Source organism: Hylobates moloch, unplaced genomic scaffold (genome assembly GCF_009828535.3).
Source record: "Hylobates moloch isolate HMO894 unplaced genomic scaffold, HMol_V3 SCAFFOLD_5, whole genome shotgun sequence".
NCBI classification, from domain to species: Eukaryota; Metazoa; Chordata; class Mammalia; order Primates; family Hylobatidae; genus Hylobates; species Hylobates moloch.
In genome coordinates this window covers 94,084,744-94,111,328 of record NW_026652280.1, presented here as the reverse complement: position 1 = coordinate 94,111,328, position 26,585 = coordinate 94,084,744, and the positions used below count along the sequence as shown (strand labels likewise).

Here is a 26,585-nt window from a genome sequence, read left to right as displayed (position 1 = left end):
AAGCAATTTTCCTGTCGCAGCCTCCTGAGTAGCTGGGACTACAGGTGCACGCCATGACGCCTGGCTAATTTTTGTATTTTTAGTAGAGACGGGGTTTCACCATATTTTTCAGGCTGGTCTCGAACTACTGACCTCAGGTGATTCACCCATCTTGGCCTCCCAAAGTGTTGGGATTACAGGCATGAGCCACCGCGCCTGGCCAGCTGTCTTTTTTAACTAGAAATGGGGTCTTTCTATGTTGCCCAGGCTAGCCTCAAACTCGTGGGCTCAAGCGATCCTGCTGCCTCAGCATCTCAAATAGCCGAGAGCATAGGTGTGTGCTGTGCCTGGTAATGCAGACTGTCTTAGCGGTGGTCACAGCATCCTCAAAAATATCAACTGTCAGGTCTGTTCTACAACAAGCCAGGAGTGGGTATATCTGGTTAGATGAGCAGTGTCTGTACCTAACCTTAATTCTAAAAAGTGCTTTTCTGGATGCTTTTCTCCTTGCCATGCTTGTTTCATACTAGTATTTGGCATGTTTTTTGTTTGTTTGTTTGTTTGTTTCCCCCTGAGATGGAATCTTGCTCTATAACTCAGGCTAGAATGCAGTGGCCCAATCTCGGCTCACTGAAACCTCCGTCTCCTGGGTTCAAGCAATTCTCCTGCTTCAGCCTCCTGAGTAGTGGGATTACAGGCGCCCGCCACCACACCTGGCTAATTTTTGTATTTTTAGTGGAGACAGGGTTTCACCATGTTGGCCAGGTCGGTCTCGAACTCCCGACCTTGTGATCTGCCGCCTCGGCCTCCCAAAGTGCTGGGATTACAGGTGTGAGCCACTGCGCCTGGCCTTGGCACGTTCTTGAACACATTTCTATAGAAAAATCATTAAAAGCAGAGAAAAGTCTTCCCATGGGAACCAGGGAGGAAAGGCCATACTCACCTCGGGTTCTAAAGAAGAAGGGGTGGTAATTGCTTTCGTTTTTAATGGAAGGAAAAGGGACAACCTTTACAAAATAATCCGTTTCAAATTTCATATTGAGGAAAGGTTGAGATTCCATTCCCTAAAAGGGAACAAAAACACAGTGACATCATGGAGAAATTACTCACCCCTCCACCTTCATAAGGTCTTCGCTCCTACCCCAACTGCCACCCAGACACAACTCCAGAGCTGCAGGACATGTTCCAGGGAAGCAGGAAGTCAGGTCTAGTTTCTGGACCAACTTGAGGTTTGGATCGCTTAACCATGAAGATGGACAATGCAGTCTGTTTCTTTGGCAAGAACCCATGGCTTGTTAATACTGAACCTCAGAGTTGCGGGGCAGGGCGAGCCCACATACACTCTTTGGAGCACAAAGACACCTTCCAGGATCGCTGCTCCAGCAGTAACCCGAGAGGCATGTTTACACAGGGAGGTGCTGAAGAGTTTCCCTGGGAGTGTGGAGCAGGCTCAAGGTGCTGCTGTACCATTCTCGCCCACCTTGGCGGGTGGGGTGGACCCCATAGCCCCTCCTTCTCCAATTTCAGACTTTGAATACACTATTCAGGACCCTGGAACAATGGCATGTCTTCAGGAGCACATTCCCCAGTGTGACTTACAGTTCTTTTGAAGCTACTGTTGAGCTGCTTCGGATCCTTTAGAATCAGTTGTTGGCACTGTCTTCCCTCTGACTTCAGCTCCTCCAGTATTACCCGAAATCCTTTCAGGAATTCAATGCCTAAGCAAAGCAGAATGCTTTTATTAATAGTGAACCTAATTACTTCTGAACACACTCTTCTTCCTCCAAGATTACCATCTTCTCTACCTACACACCAGAGTTAAAGGAATTCTAACTCTGGCCAGGGTATCTGAGTCTATAGAATGGAAAAAACACATCCCCTGCATTCCTCTGGTAAAGACCAGGTGATTTTCTCCATCCCACCATTACTAATTAATCCCTAATCCAGCCAGCTATTTCAAAAATATCTATTGCCTCTCTGGCATTAGGGTTCAAATATTTAGACTCCAGTTACAATTGGTCATAAAAAGTCTGAAGTGGAATATATAATTTCTAGGTCATTACACAGAATACATTCGGCTGATGATAATTCCCAGTGTTGACTAGGGAATCCCCCAAAACCATGTTTCCACTTTAAGTTTTAGCTCTACATTTTTTGGCACATCTCACTGAGCAACATACAAAATTCCCAACAAATTGTGTCTGCACCCAAGGGGTTCTGAGGCTTGAGATTAAATAGCTTAGGGGAATGCCTGTGTGATTTACAAAGCGGTTCTTGCTCTAATCATGCCTGAAAGGCAGACACCCAAGGGTTGCCCAGTGTGTGCTCTTCATACAGCCTCCGAGGCCCCGAGACACCCACAGCGCCGCTGAAAGGCGCCAGCCCAGCCTCCTGCCACCTGAGCTCCCCCCACTGCACGTCCAACTAGATGCTTTCAAAAGGATTAAGCTCTGACGGCCACAAGCGCCAGCACCGGGGCTGTGTATCCCACAGAGACTGAAGTGGTCCAACTGCAGCTGGAGAGCCCCAAAGCCTGCCGCAATGGCGAGATATCGATTTCACATTCCTTCTGAACATTTTCAACCCTTCCCCTCCCAGGACAAAAGTAATTACACAGGATGCAATTAACCAGGTGGGAAATTTATTGATGATAAAGGCCAGGAAAATCTTTTTCTCTTTCAAATAGGTTCTCTGATCCTATAATTATTTGATGAAGAATACATATTTCTTGGTGAGTAGGGCAGAAGAGCAACAATTAGAGCTTCACATTTTAGGGTTTCAGAGTATTATTGTGCACAGGTATGGACTCTGCCATGTTGTATTTCAATTACAAAGCTTCCTGTGGGGGTGAAAGCCAGCTGAGCAACCGCCAGAGATTCAGACAAGGTGATGACAAAGTTCTTAGACCAACAACTATTTTAGATCTCATAGGACTTGCCTTTTGAGATCCAAAAAAACTTTTTAAAACAAATCCTCAGTATTAATACTAAGATTTAATTTACGCAACATTCCCAGAATGACTATTTAACAAAAGCCAGGTGATTAATACTACTAACAGCCATACACCTCACAATTACATAAAAATTCATCAGTTGGGGCCGGGCGCGGTGACTCACGCCTGTAATCCCAGCACTTCGGGAGGCTGAGGCGGGCGAATCACGAGGTCAGGAGATCGAGACCACGATGAAACGCCGTCCCTACTAAAAATACAAAAAAAAAAATTAGCCGGGCATGGTGGCAGGCGCCTGTAGTACCAGCTACTCGGGAGGCTGAGTCAGGAGAACGGCGTGAACCCGGGAGGCGGAGCTTGCAGTGAGCCGAGATCGTGCCACTGCACTCCAGCCTGGGTGACAGAGAGAGACTTCGTCTCAAAAAAAAAAAAAAAAAAAAAGAAAAAAGAAGGAAAAAAATTCATCAGTTGGGGTGGCAAGGGGTGGTTCTTGTTCTTATTTTTAAAAGATTAGTCTAAAACCCACTATGCCAAGGTTCTGAGGCCTAGGGAAGAGGCAGCAAACGTAATTCCTTTATCACTGTGACACATTACAGTACTATTAACACCTTGTCGTTATGTAATGATTAGTAATTTTATAGAGCAGCTTCCCATGAAAGAACTTACTTGCTCTCTCTCCCATCATTTAAACTCATCAAATCCTCCCACTAAACACAGGAGGAAGGTGTTATTATCCCCATTTTACAGATGAGGAAACTGAGGTTTATAGTAGCTAACTGGCTTTCCCAGGGTCACATAGGAATAAAATGACAGAGGTGAGATTCGAACCCAGGAAGTGTCTAGCTCTCAGCCAGTGTTCTTAACTCACATGCTTTTCTACCTTCCAAGAAGTGTCCTTGATAGAACCTAACAGAAACTCTCCAGCCACCCCCACCCATAAATCAGCGTCCAGGAAAAGCACAGACTTCTGCCCCCACTGGTCCATGTTCAGTTTTCCTGCCACCAGCTCACATCTCTTACTTTCATTCTAACAAGGGGGCCTGCAATTCGTCAGGCCAACTCCTTAACCATTTAAGCCTTACATGGAATGACCACTTCCTTTTTATCTACAGAAAATGTTTTTAATCTTTAAATGTTAAGATAATATTATTTTTAGAAACCCCAGTAGGTTAAAACCCAGAAGTACTGATGTGGAGAAGTGGTTCCACCCATGGGTCTGCTTCATCCTCCCTCTCCTGCAATCTGGCTCTTCTGAGATTTATCCTGTTCAGATTAAGAAATTCAGACTTTATGTTACTTCTCCCTTGGCCAGGTTTTCACAGACTTGTAACATCAGGTGGCAGTGTCAAAGCGGCAGTCCCGAGAACCAGGTTCTGATCATGGTAATAGCAGCCACTATTCTTTGAGAGTTCTCTCTGAAAATGTACCATGTGTGTCTCTAACCATGAAGCAGTTCTCATCTCCCCTCTACAGATGGGGAAGCTGGGGTTCAGTGAGGTTCAAAGCCTCATGTGAAAGATCAATTCTGGGGGTTCAAAAACCCAGGCCCGTCTGAACAAATGGTCCCCTTCCTATGTCTCACACCTGGCTAACCCATTCTTTCCTGTGTATCTTCAATTCATTCAAGAGGACAAGCAGATTTAGCCCCAACCCGAATCTAGCCATATAATACAGGTTTACTTTTTTCTTTTAGTTTTTTTCTTTTATTTATTTATTTATTTATTTATTTTTGAGACAGAGTTTCGCTCTTGTTGCCCAGGCTGGAGTGCAATGGTGTGATCTCGGCTCACTGCAACCTCTGCCTTGTGGGTTCAAGTGATTCTCCTGCCTCAGCCCCCTAAGTAGCTGGGATTACAGGCATGTGACACCACACCCAGCTGATTCTGTATTTTTAGTGGAGATGGAGTTTCACCATGTTGGTCAGGCTGGTCTCAAACTCCTGACCTCAGGTGATCCACCTGCCTCGGCCTCCCTAAGTGCTGGAATTACGGGCATGAGCCACCACGCCCAGCCTGTTTTGTTTTATAAAGAGACAGGGTCTCGCTCTATAGCTCAGGCTGGAGTGCAGAGGTGCGATAATCATAGCTAACTGTAGCATCAAACCCTGGCTCAACTGATCCTCCTGCCTCAGCCTTCCAAGTAGCTAAGACTACAGACTTGTGCCACTATGCCCGGAAAATTTTTTAATCTTTTTGTAGAAATGGGGGGTCTCACTTTGTTGCCCAGGATAGTCTCGAACTCCTGGCCTCAAATGATCCTCCCATCTCGGCCTCCAAAAGTGCTGAGATTACAGGTGTGAGCCACCATGCTTGGCCTGCTTTTTTTTGTTCTTTTCTATTTTGTTTTTTTGGCTTACACAGTTTAAATAAAAAGTCAAGCTGGGGGCAGGGCAGTGGCCTGTAATCCCAGCATTTTGGGAGGCCGAGGCGGGCAGATCATGAGGTCAGGAGTTTGAGACCAGCCTGGCCAACATGGTGAAACCCCATCTCTACTAAAAATACAAAAATAGCTGGGTGTGGTGGCGGGCACTTATAATCCCAGCTACTCGGGCAGCTGAGGCAGGAGAATCGCCTGAAACTGGAAGGCAGAACTTGCAGTGAGCCAAGATTGCGCCATTGCACTCCAGCCTGGGTGAAAGAGCGAAACTCCATCTCAAAAAAAAAAAAAATTCAATTTGTTGCCAACATTTAAAAATTCATTGATTTCATTGTTTTTCATGAACACTGGGATTTTCCTGAAAAATCACAACATGTGCCAATGCTGGGCTGGCATGTCTCTGTGTCTGCAGCGACTGCTAATGCTGGATGGCCATTATGCCCTTGGATGGGCCACGGGCTTTCTTGGCACTGCTGCCCTCCCACCCCTGACTAGGGCTGCGAGAGAGGCCAAGACGTCAGTGCCATTTATTACTCACACAATATTACTTTTCAAGCCCATGTGAATAACAATAGTAGTAGAAGAAACAAAAGATCATAGGGCACAGCCTCAAGCCATGTGTACGCCCAGCAAATATATGCAACAAAGTGTTATCTGTGCCCAATCCAACATAAGCCTCACTCACATCAAGACCTGCCTGGTTCCTGGAGACCATCATGTGGGACCTTTGCACTGGGCCCTATCCACCCAGGTTATCACCATGCACTCGATTTTTGACCACTCACCGAGGGCCCCTGGGGACCAAAGAATGGTGACTGCCACTTGGTCATGGCAAGCATACTGGCTGATAGTGATATTCTGGGCGTCAGCAATCACGTGCTTCCCCACTGGATTCAAGTAGGTGGTACAATCTAGAGAGTAGGGAGAATGAGAACAGTTAAATTTAAAATTTCACTTTTATTTTCAGGTTCATCTTATCAAAATAAACAGGGCATGTCTGAAGGTGGCCAGATCCATTCTGTTAAAGATGTGTGCCTCAAAAGCCCAAATAAGACATGAGAGGTTAACTAATGCTTGGAAAACTGTAAGATGCTACAGAGGAATGATTTGTAGCACAACCACCACCACCCACTCATCCCATGTTAAATTCCAGGGCAGTGTTGGGAGGATCTTATACAGTATGGAGTTTGTGTGTGTACCTGGCATTAACTTTTTTTAAACCTAAATCAGTAATTATTTACATCAATTCAACCAATTTTCAGCATTAAAGAGTGATATGAAACAAAACAATCGCTAAATAACTTGGGCATTGTTTGTTTTTAGAAAAAACCTAGAGGGCCAGGTGATTGGGGGAAAGGAACTAACACTCAGATATGAATTCATAGGGGAGAGATTCTCAGCAAGATTCTTAACCCAGTTAGCACAAGCTACTAACTCAGTGACAAGTGATAAAGATGTTAACTAGCATTGGTCAAAGGTAAAATTTTTGATGACACCACGTGTCATCAAAAACACCAGCAACCCCCAGTAAATCCAAGGCACCCCACATTGCTCAAAAAACAGAAGCCACACCAATCTTTGATTTTGCCTGAGGAGTTTACTCACTGCCACCTGTCAATGTAGCCATAGCAGCTGCACCACCTGGTTTTGCTGAATACACCTTCAAAATCTGCAAGTTTCCTAAAAAGCTGCCAAAAGCTTCCGGCCAGAATCAGGCTGTGACTTCAGAGAATGGCCATGAGCTGTTCTGGCCACTCTTGCAGGGAGAATCATTCACCATCCCCAGCAGACACCACTCGTAATTCTTATGCTGCTTCATCCCCATTTCTTTCTCAATGATCAAACTTGAACACCCTCTCTTTTAGTATCTGCTGCAAAAGATCATCAGTTCCATCAAACATCCAAACCTGTCCATTACCCCTCTGAAGCGAGGGTGTTTTTCTTTGGGATAAAGCATTCCAGGGGACTTTGTAAGAAGCTCTGTGAGTCTCCCTTTTTCTCCCTGTAGAGTCTCCCTGCACATTTCCCATTTTTATGACTAAAAATGTTCATTAGAGACATTGAAAAACCACAAAAGACTATAAGAAAAATATAAAAGGCATTCATAACCTCTTACCACACAGAGGTGCAATGAACATTCTAATGAATACCCTTCCAAGCCTTGTTTTAACATGCACATAATATTCTTCCTTTTAAATGTATTAAAGCATAACATACACACACTAAAACACACCCCCCATACTTGTAAAACTCCATCCTTCATGCTGCCTGTATTCTGCTTTATTGCCTGACTACATTAGGCACACTCCCTTCCTCCACTCAACTCCGTCAGCTTCAAAAAGTCATATTTATATTTCTTCTTCTTTTTTTTTTTTTTTTTTTGAGCTGTAGTTTCACTCTTGTTGCCCAGGCTGGAGTGCAATGGCGCAATCTCGGCTCATGGCAACCTCTGCCTCCTGGTTTCAAGCGATTCTCCTGCCTCAGCCTCCCGAGTAGCTGGGATTACAGGCATGCACCACCATGCCTGGCTAATTTTTGTATTTTTAGTAGAGACGGGGTTTCTCCATGTTGGTTAGGCTGGTCTCGAACTCCCGACCTCAGGTGATCCACCCACCTCGGCCTCCCAAAGTACTGAGATTACAGGCGTGAGCCACCACGCCTGGCCCATATTTACATTTCAGTATTACTTCTTTCAAAGGATGTCAATAAAACCAAATTCTACTTCTAGTGAAAATTCACTCTCAATCAACATATGTTCTCTGGGTAAAGAAGAGATTTTAGAATAGGAAAAAATTTATAACATCTGGTTTAACATCCTCACTATACAAATGAGGAAACTGCAGCTATGAGAGATCAGCTCTTACCACTTCTATCACAGCACAGAGCTTACTGCTACCAACATGAGTTCTGAATCAGAGGTGTTCAGCCTGCAAAAATCCTGGCTGAGACCAGCTTCCCAAAATATTAAAAAAAAAAAAAAAAGCAAGATCCTGTCATACTTGTAAAGTTTAAATATTTTGATTTATTGTGGTCCATAATGAAAGAGAATCAAACAGCTCTGAAAAGATGCATGAACAAGAGCAAATAATGGTTGTTGTTGTCATTGTTTTCTTTGTTCATTCCTAATGCCAAAATTAATACTGTTTGGGTTTCTGTAAATATAGTTATGCAACATAAAGTTTAAGATTTTTTTTTTTTTTTTTTTTTGAGACAGAATCTCGCTCTGTCGCCCAGGCTGGAGTGCAGTGGCATAATCTCAGCTCACTGCAACCTCCACCTCCTGGGTTCAAGCAATTCTCCTGTCTCAGCTTCCTGAGTAGCTGGGACTACAGGCACATGCCACCATGCCCAGCTAATTTTTGTATTTTTAGTAGAGACAGAGTTTCACCTTATTGGTTAGGTTGGTCTCGAACTCCTGACCTCAGATGATCCACCCGCTTTGGCCTCCCAAAGTGCTGGGATTACAGGCATGAGCCCAGCCAATATAAAGTCTAAGAATTAAGAAAATTTAATATAACCTACTTGGGCATACCACCTCAGAATGTAAAGGAAAAAACATGGAATTCAAGGCCAAAGGAGGCAGAGAGACTTATAAAATTTAATTTTGACTTAATGGCAAGACATTTTCTTCCTGTATAACATTAAATGACAAAGGAATACAAAAATACGATCTTTAGTAATTTTGTTCAAAACCCAGTAATTGTTCTTAGTTATTTCAAACAAGTTATTTCAGGAGACTAGTAACCAGTCAACTGAGCAGTAACAGGAACTTCCTTGTGGAAGACAGAAATATCTTTTTCAATGGAAAATATGGAATAAGTTTTTCTACACAGCCTGGATCCAATTATTAGCAAGTCCAAAGTTTTGGATTCTGGTTACAAAAACTTTACGTCCAAATGACATTTTCCCAAAATGCAATGAACTTCAAACGTCTCAGGAGTCAATATAAGCTGTGAATTAAATTTTAATTAAATGTTGAAGAATTAAAAAGAAAGTAATGACTAAGGGACAGGCATAGGTATGTGGGCCAAATATTTGGTATTATGAAGAAAACAGCAAGATACTTTAAAGTTTTACACAGAGAGATCCTCCTTCACAAACTCCATATTAAATTAGAGATACAAATGTTTGCTTGCAGCTGATGGGAAAATTCTGAACTCTTGAATGTAATACAAGATCTGCTAGGATCAAGAGCACATATTAGAAATTCACTTTGTAACTCAAAGAGATCCCTTCCATGTCTTTACTTAGCTGAACCAAGTATCATGGATGTGCAAATCTTTCATTAGCATCTACCCAGCATTTACCCAGAACATATATACACCACCAATGTGAGCTGCCTGAGTTGCACGTGTAAGTCCTCACTGGTTAGCCTAAAATAGCCATGCCAGCAACTGTGGGTGTGAATCTGACACACATATATTTGTATCTTAAAATTGTTAGATTGTAACCGCAACTTTTACAATCCTGCTTTAGCAGTGATTTTTCCAGAGGCCTCAATGCAACCTAAGCCCTTTACTTACATTGATTCATAACCCTGTCCAAGAGATGAATCAGATGCCAGAAGTCACTAAATGTGAGTCAAATTCCTTCTTGTCATTTTTACTTAAATTATGGCTCATAAAGCTAAAATGATCACAATTCTATACAACTACCTTCTTATGAAGGAAAGGAGCTGCTTAGAAAAAGCAGCCCCCATGCCCTTAGAAAACAATTCAGCCAGAAAGAGTCACCCTTTTTTGAGAGAAAGGGCAAAAAAATGGTGATTGCATTCCAACTCCAGTTGGACTGACTTCTATATTAATAGATATCAATTAATGAATGTACATTGCAGTCAGCTCCCAAGTTGAGCAGTTATAAGCATTACTTCATTTAAACCTCAAAATGATGCTAGAAGAAGGAAACTAGGTTTTATTTTAAAAGAGAAAACTGAAGCCTGGAGAAGTCAAATCACTAGCCACAGCTCATAGACCTGATAGGTGGGGCCAGGCGCAGTGGCTCACACCTGTAATCCCAGCACTTTGGGAGGCAGAGGCGCGCAGATCACTTGAGGCCAGGAGTTCAAGACCAGCCTGGCTAACATGGCAAAACCCAGTCTCTACTAAAAATACAAAAACTAACTGGGTGTGTGGCCGGGCGCGGTGGCTCACTCCTGTAATCCCAGCACTTTGGGAGGCCGAGGCGGGAGGATAACAAGGTCAGGAGATCAAGACCATCCTGGCTATCACGGTGAAACCCCATCTCTACTAAAAATACAAAAAATTAGCCTGGCGTGGTGGTGGCAGGTGCCTGTAGTACCAGCTACTCGGGAGGCTGAGGCAGGAGAATGGCGTGGACCCGGGAGGCGGAGCTTGCAGTGAGCCAAGATCGTGCCACTGCACTCCAGACTGGGCGACAGAGAAAAAAAAAAAAAAAAACTAACTGGGTGTGGTGGCATGCACCTGTAATCCCAGCTGCTCAGGAGGCTGAGGCATGAGAATCGCTTGAACCCAGGAGGTGGAAGTTGCAGTGAACAGAGATCACGCCACTACACTCCAGCCTGGGTGACAGAGTGAGACTCTATCTCAAAAAAAAAAAAAGAAAGAAAAGAAAAAAGAACTGATAGATGGAGAACTGGAGTTGGAGCCCAGGCCCGGTCAGCGATGGCCAACCAACTGCAGACTGCAGATCCCTGGCCCATCTGGAACCCAGATTCACACAGATTCACCTTGTGTGAATTTCACACAGATTTACTCTGTGTAAAATTTTAAAAATAACTGCCATTATTAAAAAATGTTTACACAAAAAGCACAGATTTCCCACTATTCTTGGAAATCAATTTGCTACCTTCAGTGGGAATTCCTCATGGCCACAATATTTGGAATTAAGGAGTCAAGGCTCCCCTCAGACTAGATATGAGCTATCCAGTTTGCCATACTCTCCACCATTCCCTAGCACCCTGCACTGGGGCAACTTTGTTTATGTGTTCCTTGCTGGGCCATACTGGCAGCTATGTCCTTAACGACACATGCAGATAAACCCCAAGGAACACAAGGAAAGTCTCCTTACACAACTTTTCTGAACACTATGGAAGACACTTGACCTGGTCAAGCTCCCAAATACTTGAGTGGCTTAATTGAGACTGAGCTGCTTTAGCTATTGACAAACTTGAACAGGTTCAGAAAATTCATCAACCCCAAGACTGCAGCGTTCTTGATTAAGCATGCCTATGTAATCTCTAGATGACTCAAAGGGCTCCATTCTTCGGCAATAAAGGCGGTTACTTACTGTCATATTTGAAGGTGATGTTGTACAGCCCACTGTTTCTGCTGGCCGGCCCCACTCCCTGTGGGAAAACAAGAGAACATGATGCAGAGTGAAGCCAATTTGCTCTTCCAACACAAATCCCCATGGAGTCCAAATGCAGGCAGCACTGCTGAGACCCAGGGTCATGCCAGTCCCCGGACATCATGCACCACTCTTTCTGCCCGCTTCATGGCCCCCCACAGCTGTCAAACTCCCGCCAGCCCAGGAGATTCCTAACTGCCAGGCCATAGGGATCATGAGCACTTACTTCCCCTAAAACAATAAGGGTAGGCTGTTCTATGTTTAGGGGTTAAATAATAATTCATTAACAGTAAAATTGGGAGAGAGACCAAGAGCTGCCAGCTGGAGCCCTTCCAGTTAGATCCACTTTGAGCACTGATTGGTTATAAAATTCATCTACTCCAGACGCCCTCATCCGCAAGCTCTATTAAGCCATGACAGATAGGCAATTCCTCAACTCTAAGGAAACTGGTTTCTCATTTCAAGACTGGGAATGAGTGTGGGAATAAGCTGTTACTTTTAATGAGAAAATTCTTCACTGCATCCATACCTATGCTTGGAATACATAGTGTGGGTCATAAAAGAAAAAGAAAAAAGACTTTAAAAGGCCTAACTCTTACTCTTGGTGATGTGGCCGTCAGCCATCTGCACTCTTAATACCAGGGCTAACAACTGTGCCAGACTTCCCACTTTAATTATAGCATCCACAGAGTGAGCCCCGGAATCCTCCCGTTGACCCTGCCTTTTCCACCACTTACCCATCATGAGAAAGAGCAGCTACAGATCTACCAACTCTTAATTTAACTGTTTCTGTAATACTCTGCAAATGTGCCGTTCAGCATTAATCACAGAATTCTCCAAAATATGTTAATTCTGAAATGCTAAATGATGGGAAAATATTCCAGCCACACAGCTAAAGTTTCCACTTAACAAGAAGGATGTTGGAGGGAATCATATGCTGTCAGCCTGGCATTTAATGGGCAATTGTTACACCAAAACAAAATGTGGAGAACACTTCCGATGGAGCCCAGGGTTTTCAGCCACAACCACATGACATCCATATGCCACAGGCATGTTCAGCTGCTTATCCTGAAGCTAGGAACACCTACTGAAAGTGTATCCCTGAACTCAGATATACATGGGCCTTGGGAAAGCACAACTGGGCAGAGAGGGGCACATGGACACACCACCCATCCCCCACTCTAAGGTGAGGAATAAGTAACAGAAAACCTAAATCCACACGGCACACCAGCCCACAATCTACTGAAGCTCCCCTTCTTCATAGTTCACCTTCCTTCTCCAGCTTTCCTCCTTCTAGCCTCTCTTCCCCACATATACAAGATTCCAGAATTCCTCACCTGAACTAAAACACTTTGGAAAGTGTTGTGAACTTATTAAAATCCTGAGAGTGTCTACAACTGCTTAGGGACAAGACCACAGTTTGTGCAACTAAAGGCTGCTCAACCTGCAGATGGCAGACACCAGAGTAACACAACCAGGTAGGTGACCAGGAACGAGACAATCCAATCCCCCAAGACCAAAGCCCAAGATCCCCAAATCACACTATTCTGTGCTCTTATAAGTCTCCAAGACATAAACTCACTCCCCATCTATTAGGAGCCAGACATTATGCTAGCTATGCTGGCAAACAAAACAGCCACTGTCCCTGCCCTCATGAAATGAATTAACATGCGGTTCATTATTTCAAAGAAGATTAAATGGATAGGTAGATTATATCCTAGGCATGCAGACAAATTTCAAATCACACCCTGGCCCTCCAAGAATGCCCAGTTTAGATGGCAAAACAAGGTATATATAGCAAGGGTGAAAGAGCCCGGCATAAGTAAGTACAGTGTATGAAATGCCACAAGACAGCCCTTGAGTAAGGATGAATGAAGGATGGGTAAGACAACAGATTCCAGAAGCTTAACAGGGAGAAGGATAACTGGGCTAGAATGAAGAGGAAAGCAGAGTAGCATCATGGGAGGAAAAGAAAACTATAATCTAGAAGCCAAGGTTAGTACCTCAATCCTCCCATCCTCCACCGGATGCCAGATGGCAAACCACTCTACTCTAGGGGTCCCCAATCACCGGGCTGGTCCCCAACCACCCTGGACTGGTCCTGGTTCATGGCCTGTTAGGAGCCAGGCCGCACAGCAGGAGGTGGGCGGTGGGCGAGCATTACCACCTGAGCTCTGAATCCTGTCAGATCAGCAGTGGCACTGGATTCTCATAGGAGCACAAACCCTATTGTGAACTGTGCATGCGAGGGATCTAGAGCTCTGTACTCCTTATGAGAACCTAACTAATGCCTGATGATCTGAGGTGGAACAGTCTGATCCCAAAACCATCCCCTACTGACCCCCCAGTGCATGGAAAAGTTGTCTTCCACAAAACTAGTCCCCGGTGCTAAAAAGGTTGGGGACCGCTGCTCTACACCACTGGGTCTCCTGGACTTTTTTTTTTTTTTTTTAAAGAATTTACATGGCTTTCCTCTAGGAGGTGGTTTTGAGGAAGATCAAATGAAGCCAGGTACAGGAGGGACTTCTCAAAAAGGAAACACATTCCATCTAACACTATGCTCCCTAGTGCGTAGGGACCCTGGCAACCAATCACCTTACTTGTCAGACGTAGCTTTTTTTTTTTGTTCCAGTTCCCTTATATTTCTTTTGTTTGTTTGTTTCCTCTTATTCCTATTGCAACATGTTATTTGCAGGTATTTATTGGGCAATGGCCAATGCATTGTGGAAAGGAGCCCAAGACAGTGAGGTGTGCTATGCCATGCATTCAAGAACCTAAATCCCTCCAAATAAAGTAGCTGTGATGTGTGTGGAGCTGTTCAGAGGGGGGTCCAGTGAGGCTGGCCTGGAAGGAAGGTGAAGCTTACCTGTGGCATCCATTCACTCTCTGCTGAGCATTCCACCTTGGCCTAAGACTCACAAGGCTGGGCACTCAGCTATGAACCAGACCCAGGTCTTGACCTCAAGGGGCTCTGGCCATGTGCATATCTGCCCTCGCTCCCCTGCTTTGAGCCCTTCACTGGCTCCCTGTCCCTCCAGATCATTCCTGACGTGACACCTGCCTACCTTCCCAGTCACTCCCTCTTGCACCTTCTAAACCCTTTGGGCACTGCAGTTCTGCTTGGAAAATGTCCTTGGGCATGCCTGCATTCTCAGAATCCCCTCCTCTTCTCTTCCTATCACCCAGGTCCCCTCCCCTGATGGGCTGCTTGCTGCATCACACTGTGTTCCTGACACATCGGTCTGCCTGCTACTCACTTGAGGGGAACATGGTAATTCATTCCCACAATTTGAGTAGCATGGCACTTTTAGGGATGAAGATGCAAAATGGTAGTTCCAATTCCACAGAAAATCAGAGATCATAAGACCCTGTGGCCATCCAAGCCTGGTCATGGAGCTCAGAAGCAGGAGAAAACATCCCAGGTATTAGTTCTTACATGCATTTTAAAGACCTTTTGGCTGGGCGTGGTGGCTCACACCTGTAATCTCAGCACTTTGGGAGGCCGAGGCAGGTGGATCACCTGAAGTTAGGAATTTGAGACCAGCCAACAGTGAACATGGTGAAACCCCATCTCTACTAAAAATACAAAAAATTAACTGGGTGTAGTGGTGGGCGCCTGTAATCCCAGCTACTTGGGAGGCTGAGGCAGGAGAATCGCTTGAACCCAGGAGGTGGAGGTTGCAGTGAGCCAAGATCACGCCATTGCACTCCATCCTGGGTGACAAGAACAAAACTCCATCTCAAACAAACAAACAAACAAACAAAAAAAAACCTTTCGTTCCTGGAATTCCTTAAGTGCACAGCTTCTCAGCACATGCATCACAGATGCTCTATCAGGCTGTCCTTAGCTCAGCACCCAAATAATGCTTCAGCTGCTCTAGAGCCCTCAGAAACCACCTTAGCAATGGTATCCCAGGCTAGCCCATGGTGCACTTCTATTTTCTTTATACCTCAGGATAGATAGAATGATAGCCCCTTAAACATGTCCACATTCTAGTCCCCAGAACCTGTGACTATACTATTTTACAGAGCAAAAGGGACTATGGAGATGTAATTAAGTTCAAGTATCCTGAGATGGGGAGAGCATTCTGGGTTATCCAAGTGGGCCCAATAACCACAAGGGTCTTTATAAGAGGGAGACAGAAGGGTCAGAATCAGAGAAAGACGTGACAATGGAAAGAGGAGAGAGAGAAAGAGAGATCCATTTGAAGTACTGGTTTTGAGGACGGAGGAAGGAGGAGCTAAGGAGCCACAGAAAGCAGGCGGCCTCTGGAGACTGAAAAAGGCAAGGAATGGATCCTCCCCTACAGCCTCCAGGAGGAGCCAGCGCAGCCAACACTTTGATTTTGGCCACATTAAGATCCATTTTAGGGCCGGGCGCGATGGCTCACGCTTGTAATCCCAGCACTTTGGGAGGCCGAGGCGGGCGGATCACGAGGTCAGGAGATCGAGACCACGGTGAAACCCCGTCTCTACTAAAAATACAAAAAAAAAAAAAAAAAAATTAGCCGGGCGTGGTGGCGGGCGCCTGTAGTCCCAGCTACTCGGAGAGGCTGAGGCAGGAGAATGGCGTGAACCCGGGAGGCGGAGCTTGCAGTGAGCCGAGATTGAGCCACTGCACTCCAGCCTGGGTGAAACAGTGAGACTCCGTCTCAAAAAAAAAAAAAAAAAAAAAGATCCATTTTAGAATTCTGACCTCCAGAACTATAATAAGACAATAAAGGTATGTCATTTTAAGCTACTAAGGTTTTGGTAATTTATTATAGAAGCAACTGAAAGCTAATATACACTCATGTAATTTCAGCTGCAATATGGATAAAATAGACCTCTATGTCACACACACGGCACATGCTGCCATTCCTCCACCCTGCCCCCCAACACCCGGAGCTGATCCCTGTCCTTGTGTTCTCCCCAACCCAAGCTTCAGGCAGGCATAGAACATGGACCCATCAGAGCTGCTGCTTCAGATTCTACTGTCCTAGATGCAGGCTTCTGTGGGCTGACCTGGGGCTGACCCCCAGAAGTAGAGAAGTGGTTAAGACAGTGGGTTTTGGAGTTACGCAGATGTGTCTAAACCACCAGCTTTCCAGCTGTGTGACTCTGGGTAAATTTCTGAACCTCCCTGATCTATAAAGTATTTGAATAAGCTGGGTGCAGTGGCTCACACCTGTAATCCCAGCACTTTGGGAGGCCAAGGTGGGCGGATCACCTGAGGTCAGGAGTTTGAGAGTAGCCTGGCCAACATGGTAAAACCCCGTCTCTACTAAAAATACAAAAATTAGCCAGGCATGGTGGTGGGTGCCTGTAATCCCAGCTACTTGGAAGGCTGAGGCAGGATAATTGCTTGAATCTGGGAGGTGGAGGTTGCAGTGAGCCAAGATCGTGCCATTTCACTCCAGGCTGGGCAAAAAGAGTGAGGCTCCAACTCAAAAGAAAAAAAAAGTGTTTGAATAAAACTTTGTGGAAAGTACTGTGTGAGATGACATATATCAAGTGCTCAGCATAGCACCTGACACACAATAAACTCAGAAATGTTTACGTCATCCTTTCCAAGAAGGTTACTGCCTCAATAAGCAGGTGAGAGTTGTACTGCAGGACAAGTTACAAAGAGATACATGAGGCAGACTGGAGAAGGGTCACAGGTGGTGCATTTCCTAGGTATCATCTGTCTTCTGCATCCAGAACCTTGGAGGATTGTGGAAGATAAGACAGACAGACAGGTCAGGGCAAGGTATTGGTAGGCACTGATCACTAGACTAAAATGCATTCAACAGATGGTCACTGAGGCCCAGTAACTCCAGTTTTGTTAAGGGCATAGGTTGGATTGGAAAAGGAGAGGCTGAAGACAGAGCCCAGGAGACAGCCCTTAAAACCCCTGCCTACAGTCCTGGGCCTGACACATAGTCCTTGATAAGTATAAGTTTTCTGCCTGAATAAATAAATGCATTATTAAGCCAAGTAATACACCCCAAGAACTTAGCTTGGTGTTACACTGATTTATGGGCTTAGAATGAGGGCCCACACTAAGAGAAAACAGATAAGGCAACTTACAAGGCTGTTGACCAGCTTTGTAAACTGTTCTTCAAGAAACAATCCCAAGCTTTTAGCTACTATACCATTTTTGATATTTAATGAGCTGACGATTAAAAATACTTGTTTGTTGCCTGTTACTTAAAAACTATAAATGCCAATGCAGTGGCCTCAGGGTGCCACATTCTTAGTTAATTAAGCACCCCCATTTGCTGCACTAACGGGTGGCTTTTAATTTGTTCCAAAAGGAGCTAAGCAGCAAGCCCCGGCTGCCTGGAGTGCTGCTATGAAATTCCTTTGGTTGGTGCTCTATGGTCAGTAGGGACGGAAGCAGCAAATGGGAACATAATGGAGAAAACATCTTTAACTCAGGAAGGGAGGGGAGGATAACCCTTAAGTGCTCTAAAGGAATAAAATTCAAAAGCTAAAAACCCACACCATGCTCCAGCCATATGGCAAAGAAGCAAAGGCCTGGATACAGAGAGGCCGGCAGCAGAGCAGGATCCACAGGCAGCAGCCAGGGGCAGCCATGAAGGTGATCAGACGGCCAACTTCCTGAGGGGCCTTCGGGCATTCTAAGCCATTTGAAGACACTAACTTCCCAGAGCAACATTTCCAATTCACCTCCAGCATAGCTTAACTGCCATTTTGGAAAAATGCATTTCAACAAGAACTGTGCTAAATATAGCACCCCTCTTCCAGTGGAAGGCAGGCCAAACTTTCAAATCAAGTAAGGAACTTTCAGAAAGCCAGTAATGTTTTAGTGAACAGAGTTAGAGTGAAAATTTAAATAAGAGCATTTGCACAAAGAACTGAGAAGACTTTTTTTTTTTTTTTGAGACGGAGTCTTGCTTTGTTGCCTAGGCTGGAGTGCAGTGGTGCGATCTCGGCTCACTGCAACCTCCGCCTCCCAGGTTCAAGTGATCCTACCCTCTCAGCCTCCCAAGTAGCTGGGATTACAGGTGCCCACCACCATGCCTGGCTAATTTTTGTATTTGTAGTAGAGACAGAGTTTCGCCATGTTGGTCAGGCTGGTCTCAAACTCCTGACCTCAGGTGATCCACTCGCCTTGGCCTCCCAAAGTGCTGGTATTACAGGCATGAGCCACTGCGCCCGGCCGGAAGATGGGTTTTTTTAAAGGTACGTCTAGTAACTACTTAAAACTAAGGCCAACTCATATATATATATATATATATATTTATATTATATATATTAATATATATATATAAATATATATATATATATATAATTTTTTTTTGTGAGATAGAGTCTTGCTTCATCGCCCAGGCTGGAGTGCAATAGCGTGATCTTGGCTCACTGCAGTCTCCACCTCCTGGGTTTAAGAGATTTTTTTGCCTCAGCTTCCCAAGTAGCTGGATTACAGGCGCCCACCACCATGTCTGGCTAATTTTTGTATTTTTAGTAGAGACGGGTGTTTCCCCATGTTAGTCAGCCTGGTCTCGAACTCCTGATCTCAAGAGATCTGCCCACCTTGGCCTCCCAAAGTGCTGGGATTACAGGTGTGAGCCACCAGGCCCGGGCATACTTTCTGTTTTTCTATAACGTTTTCTCCATCTTGGGCTTCCACTGTTTAACAGCAGACAGTGCTGTGAGGCTTAAAATGTACAACGGGACTAACATCTTTGTCTCTGACCAATGGACATAAGAAGGGTGAGACGAAGCAGAATATGGGGCCATTTGACTCCATGCCAGTTCGGATGGTTTCCTAAACAAAGATAGACCCCACTTACTTCAGTTCAAACCTTTAACAACAACAAAAAGTCGGCAAAGGCAGAGAAGCCCCAGGTGATGTAAGCTGAAGAGAATGCTGATGAACGCAAAACACAGGGAAAATAAATCAAAAGCCAGCCTGGGCCTGGATCTATTCAAGATATTCCCTCCACATTCCCAGGAGCTGTTCTCTCTCTCTCTCTCTCTCTCAAATTGAGATGCAACCAACTTCAGAAATGAAGGATGCCAGCAGTCTGATTTGGAGGTGAGGTCTTGGATGCGTAGCAAGGAACACACAAGCTCTTGGGGTGTGCTGCTGGGTTCCAACCAGCAATAACCACATTGGCCCAAAAAGACCCAGAGATCTTAAGCTAATTAAAGAGATTTGCTCGGGGAGGTAGGAAATCACTACTCCAGAGCACAGCCTGTGCACCAGACCAAAGCCATAATCATGATTCATCTCTGACATGTTGCTAATCAGCACACACATGTTCCTAATTTCATGCTCTCCAAAGGAAAGCTGAAGGGACAATTGTTTCTGAGTTCTAACATGAGGCCGACCCATGCCAAGTTACCATGTGTCCTGCTTATCAAACTGAAAGCTCTAGTTTTCATCCAAATTTCTTTTCACTATCCCACCCCTCCACCCACTCTGCCCCCCGAAATCCATTCACTAAAAGTATATTAGGACATTGGTGTGAGTTGTTTCTCCAACAGCAACTTCTCTAAATGATGCTGGCCTGAATGGAACTGCATGTATTTTTTAATGTTCTTCCCCACGCCTGACTTTATGATTTTCTTATTGCTTTGCCACTGGAACCGGCCGTGCAGCTAAAGCCCAGAGATATCAACACAGACACATACACACGCAATGCACACAAGCAAACTTTCTCCCGGGTTTAAAAACAAGGCAAAACAAAGTTGTGCAGTCTCTTTAGTTCTCACAAAGCAAAAACTCAAGTACTTTTTCCAATTAGTCTGTTAAGGATCTGGGCCGTGTGTTCTCCCATGGCTGATACTCACAAATAGACAGGATTGTTCCATTTTTCCAATTCCGAAAACGTTAGAGACAAGCTATAAAACATGCCTCTGGACAGAGAGCCAGACCTTTCCCTCTGCTTCGCACACCACTCCCATCCAGTCAAATGAGAACCGCATGTTAGAGAACTGGCATCTTCAAGGTAACAGTCAACCCATCTGTAGTTTAAAAAGCATACACAGACTCAGATTCTAACTGTGTCTGTGTATGTTTTTTCCATAAATACTGGGTACAAAGAGGAAGCAAACAACCAACCACCCAAATACCCACCCAGCAAATCGGCTACTGACTCACTCTCACTTAGCTGTGAAAGGAACAGTTACAAAGACTTCACTCCAGATGCCGAAAAAGTCTCTTCCTACGAGGGCAAAATAGTGATTAGACAATAGAGAAAAACTTAAAGCTATAAACATGATTGTTATGCCTAAGGTGAGAGGAAATGTTCAGATCAGAACACAACTACTAATGAAAAGCCTTAGGACCACACAGAGAGGTGCACCGAATTGTGCCGACTTCAAATACCACTGTTTCCGAGGCCGGGGGACTGAGTCTCCAAATACTGTGTCACATCTGGAATTCTGCTTTTACAGCACAAATGCCTGTAGAAGTGGGAGATTGTGATGTTGCCATGGGGACCCAGCCTCCTCCACCCCAACAGGTCCCCAGCAAGCCCCACACACGTTTCCTTCAAGGTGGATTTCGCATATTTGGAAATTATGGAAGGCCATCCTTTTAGGTTTCACTGTTAATGGAAACATTACAGGACATGCTAGAAAGCAAGGCAACCCCTTCTGTCAGCCGATTAAGTCTGTCCACATGGTGGTCTCGGACAGAAAAACCTTAAAATAACAGTGGGAAGCAGTAAGTCAGCATTAGGCCCTTTTTCAAAATTTGTGGCTTTCCCCCACTTTCTCTAGGAAGGAGACAGGCTTCAAGCATCCTTTTAAACTCTCCTGTTCTCTAGCTGCAAAAATCCAAGTGAACCAACCTGTGCTCAAAACTGCCTGCCATTGGTAGCCCACCTCAGGCTCCAGGTAGCCTTGCCCTTGCTGAACTGAACCTCTAATCCCACCCTGCAGGACTACTGGCCAAGGGAGGGTGTATTTGCTTTTAATTACTGATGACCCTGTTTTTGTTAAGAGGAAAAGTTTACTAGAACCTTTGGAGAATCCTATGAAAAATAATCCTTACCCAATTTCCCCCAGAAACTTTTCATACACAATTTTGGGAGGTTCTCAGAGCTCATGAAGGCCACCCAAGGGCCTCTGAGGCCCCCAGGCCCAAAGCCATGTTTAGATGCAAAAAATCCCAAGACCCCACTTAGAAATCAAAGGGTGCATCTTGGTTTTGCCAGTTCCCTGGGATACAGACCCTCCAACTACCTCTCCAGGTGTGAATTCAGATAGCAACATATAAAATATCCACACATATACCATAACCACCCTTGGGGGTGACCCTAGCTGGTTCTCTCTGTCCTCCAAGAGCGAATATTCTCCCATTCATTCTGACTAGAATGTTCTACGCTAAAGCCTGAGTGACCCTTTTAATAAGTATCTGCCTCTCTCTGCAAGGTCTGGCCTTTCCCAGACGCTTTCCCGGGGAGAGGGAAGAATCAGCCCAGAGGTGAAGCCACAGTCACCAAGCTCTGATGGGCAGATGGGAGGAGAAACAGGAGTAAAGCCTCCTGTTTCACGGTCCTGCCCGGCCCAGGGGTGACACTCACGGTGTGACTTCCTGATCAAACGATTTCCATCTAGTATCTTAGATAGCAAGTCCTGAAACAACCCCCTGAGATGCAGCCAGGGTTTCTGAGTGCCTTTGAGTGTGTGTGTTGTCAGTATGTGTGCCCAGCCACAAAGCCAACAACAACAACAAAAAAGCACCAGGAAGTCAGCAGTGCCGGCTCCAGGTGTTAACACTTAGCGCATCCTGCCCAGCCCCCTCCAGCTTGAGGCCGGCCGCCTGGGAGCCGGACACAGCAATTAGACCCTTCCCGGGCGAGGCGCCTTTGTCCCCTCGCTAACATCATTAGTGTCTGACTTCCTGTGCACAACGGGGGGCAATCGCCGGCTGACCGGGGCAAGGCATTAGACTTCCTTTGTCAAAGACCCTTAAATGTTAACAAGCATGTGAACAAGCTTCCCCTCCCCCACCCCCTCCCACCTCAGCTGTTCCTCCAGCCCACCACTCTCAACTGTCTTGGTTCTCCCCAAGCTGTTGGGAATCCCAGTTACTTGGGAGAAATACCAAGTCTCAATGTTGGGCGAGCAGCACTGCCTTTCTACAGAAAAAGCCTCCAAACCTGATTTCCTAGAAGCTTTCAGTATAACCATGCAACTCACACTCGCTGAGTGCCCACTGGTTACAATGGCTGTGTAACAACCGTCCTGCCTTAAGAAGGGTGAAACAAAGAAAGTTTATTCAGCCAACAGGAGTCCCAGGCTGTGCCACAACCAGCCCAATGCCCATCAACCACAGGCGCACTCTGTTCACGTGTTCATGGACTGAAGTGCAAAGTTTGGCCTCAAGATGCAAGGACTTTGAAGGTTTGAGTGATATCCTGAGGCCTTCAGAAAAACACTGGTGAGATCCGAAAACGGGGTGAGTGTGAGTTGCTATATAGCTGCAATCCTACCATCATCCCTCTCTTGGCAATACTATCACCACTAAGGCCAAAATCACTTTGCTCTCATTTACCCCTCATTACCGAGAGTCACAGCTTTTTATCTGGGGGAGAACTGTGGTGCATGTGTGCACACACACTGGCACACGGTATTTTCAGGAGGCTTCTGGACCCCTGAAGCCCCCAGACCTCTCACCTGCCTTACAGTCCAGCTCCACTCAATAGCTTGATAGCTTAAAGCCACATCTGTTGAATAATAGACAGTGGTTTTACTTTGGTGATTAAAAAACAAAATTCAGGCCAGCCACGGTGGCCTCATACCTGTAATCTCAGCATTTTGGGAGGCAGAGGCCAGCGGATTGCTCGAGCTCAGGAGTTTAAGACCAGCCTGGACAAAACGGTGAAACCCATTCTACAAAAAGTACAAAAATATTAGCCAGACATGGTGGTACACATCTGTAGTCCCAGCTACTCGGGAGGCTGAGGCAGGGGGATCGCTTGAGCCAAGGAGGTTGTGAGCCAAGGAGGTTGTGACTGTAGTGAGCCAAGATCACACCACCGCACTCCAGACTGGGTGACAGAGCAAGACACTGTAAAACAAGGGCTGGGTGCAGCGGCTCACATTTGTAATTCCAGCACTTTGGGAGGTCGAAGCTGGGGGATCACAAGGTCAGGAGTTCGAGACCAGCCTGGCCAACATGGCTAATAATACAAAAAAAAATTTAGCTGGGCGTGGTGGCACCCGCCTGTAATCCCAGCTACTCAGAAGGCTGAGACATGAGAATCATTGGAACCCAGGAGGCGGAGGTTGCAGTGAGCCAAGATCGCACCACTGCACTCCAGCCTGGGCGACAGAGTAAGACTCCGTCTCAAAAACAACAACAACAACAACAAACAAAAAATTCTAATGGGGGAGGGAAGTGGTTGATGTAAAATCTCCATTTTAAATAGAATTCTTGGATTAATGCCATCCAACTGTAATCCTTTATAGGCAGTATTTGCTACAACTCAGTAACTGAACACTTTGTCCAAGATGCTGGGACTCATGAACTTTACAAAGTAGAAACATGAAAGGCAACCACTTACGCTGTTGAGCACATAAACCCATCAAGAGAGTGGTATCGATCACTTTTCAGATCACAGGTGACAACAGTTAATGTCTGCAGCCAAGTCAGTTGCACTGAATCAAGATAAAAAGTGAACTAGGATGTGGCTAATTCTTATTCTTTTTTTTTTTTTCATCACTGAGTGTGGAGGAAAATACTCATAGTATCCACTAGATAAAGAAAACAGCTGATTTTCCCACTCCTGCTCAACTGCCTTTGCAGAGTATGGTATTTGTGGTCAACACACAAAACTAAGTTAGGTTTGGGATATATTTTATAATATCTGTGCATGAGCCACTATGAAGGATAATCTAAAATTCCAACTTTCCAAAATGAATAATCTATGTCTCTACTCCTACTCCAGCCACAGCAAAACTCATTCGGCTTCAAAATTAAGATGTTGGTATAAAGCAAAGGATACCATCGCTTACATGATGCCAAGTCCCCCACAAGTTTATTTTGATGAATGTTACAAGTTTCATAGGGTAAAAAATTTCACTGTCAGTTCTGACTTTTACCTTTTGCCAAACTAATTTTAAAATAGCAGGCAATCGGAAGGATATATTCAACGCTAATGATCCCTGTAACTTTACATCGTCCTACTATTTGGATGGAAGCCAGCAGTCTGTTCTTAAACTATAAGCAATAAATCTAGAAGACTCTCTTTCCTAATTTCCCAAAGATACCACATGGAATTTCCATTAAAGCACACACACACACATGCAAACACACATACACACAATGACATACCAATTAAATCATTGTGTGACATTTAGGCCAGGAAATAATTATGTTTGCCAAGGAGTATTCAGCTTTGTTTTAATTTCCTTGAACCGCTAAAATGTCATTCTGAGAAGGCAAAGAATGATGTAAAAATGAAGTATTGATGTCTTGGTCAATTTTAGATTTTGATAAATGTTTTCTTGTGGATGAAGAAGGCAGTGGGGTGTTCCCAGGAATTAAGGTCTCCCTGCACTCCCTCTCCAAGGATTTCTGGCAAGGAGTGGTATAGAGAGGTTAATTATAAAGCAAATCCATTGTGAGGCAGACATAGCAAATGGAACAGCAGGTAGGAGCATATTTCCACCCCTGATGAAGTGGGTCTGGTGGTGAGTTCCCATTCCTCTCCTATAGGGCAGAGGCAAGCAAACGGCACATACAACCTTGTCCCTTCACCTGTCAACAGGAAGAAATCAATGTATCTTGCCCCTTCATTAAGGCTTCCCATGGAGAAATGTTTACAAAATCAAAGTAATATGGTTAAATTAAATTAGAAACCTGTAACATTTTGTCATGAAGTTAGCATGAAACAGAAGCTAAGCAGAAAACATTAAAAGCAGTGATTAATTTTTTTTAAAGGAAAGTCCAAAGGTTCTGGCTAAACTGACTTTAAGAATTGGGGAGCTCATTGCTTTCGCTGCTGCAGCCACAGCCATGAGTATGCTCAGGTTTCAGATGAGGCTCGCCTTTAGTGTCCTCTGCTGTGGCAAGAAGAAGGTCTGGTTGGACCCCAAAAGGACCAATGAAATCGCCAATGCCAACTCCCATCAGCAGATCCAGAATCTGATCAAACACGGGCCGATCATCTGCAAACCTGTGACTGTCCACTCCCGGGCTTGATGCTGGGAAAACACCTTGGCCCGCTGGAAGGGCAGGCACATGGACATAGGTAAGCGAAAGGGTACAGCCAATGCCCAAATGCCAGGGAAGGTAACTTGGATGAGGAGAATGAGGATTCCGTGCCGGCTGATGAGAAGATACTGTGAATCTAAGAAGATTGATCACCACACGTATCACAGCCTATACCTGAAGGTGAAGGGGGATGTGTTCAAAAACAAGTGGATTCTCATGGAACACATCCACAAGCTGAAGGCAGACAAGACCCACAAGAAGCTCCAGGCTGACCAGGCTAAGGCCCGCAGGTCTAAGACCAAGGAAGCACGCAAGCGCCATGAAGAGCGCCTACAGGCCAAGGAGGAGATCATCAAGACTTTGTCTAAGGAGGAAGAGACCAAGAAGTGAAAGCTCCCCCTTTGTCTGTACATACTGGCCTCAGTGATTACGTAGATCAACCATTAAAATAAAACAAGCCTTTACCTGCCATAAATAAATAAATAAATAAATAAATAAATAAATAAACAAACTAAGAATGGGGGCTAGGTGCGGTGGCTCAATACTGCAATCCCAGTACTTTGAGGCAAGGGGATTATTGAGCCCCAGAGTTTCAGACCAGCCTGGACAACATGGCGAAAACCCATCTCTACCAACAAAAACACAAAAATTAGCCAGGCATGGTGGCATGCACCTGTAGTCCCAGTTACTTGGGAGGCTGATGTGGAAGGATGGCTTGAGTCCAGGAGATGGAAGTAGCAGTGAGCCATGATCACACCACCACACTCCAGCCTGAGCAACAGAGCAAGACCT

At 45.0% G+C, this 26,585-nt stretch overlaps 1 protein-coding gene and 1 pseudogene across 1 annotated transcript in view; one reads left to right on the top strand and one right to left on the bottom strand.

Annotated features, from left to right (window-relative positions):
• Positions 1-26,585, bottom strand: part of IL17RD (interleukin 17 receptor D) — a 70,938-nt gene that overhangs the window by 13,556 nt on the left and 30,797 nt on the right. Inside the window, exons 2-5 of the mRNA XM_058439112.1 lie at positions 11,573-11,630; positions 6,091-6,216; positions 1,579-1,697; positions 923-1,043 (exon numbers count right to left, since the gene is read on the bottom strand). Of these exons, the coding sequence (XP_058295095.1) occupies positions 923-1,043; positions 1,579-1,697; positions 6,091-6,216; positions 11,573-11,630 (424 nt within the window). The remainder of the gene's footprint in view (positions 1-922; positions 1,044-1,578; positions 1,698-6,090; positions 6,217-11,572; positions 11,631-26,585) is intronic.
• On the top strand, positions 25,587-26,183 carry LOC116469194 (large ribosomal subunit protein eL19-like; annotated as a pseudogene).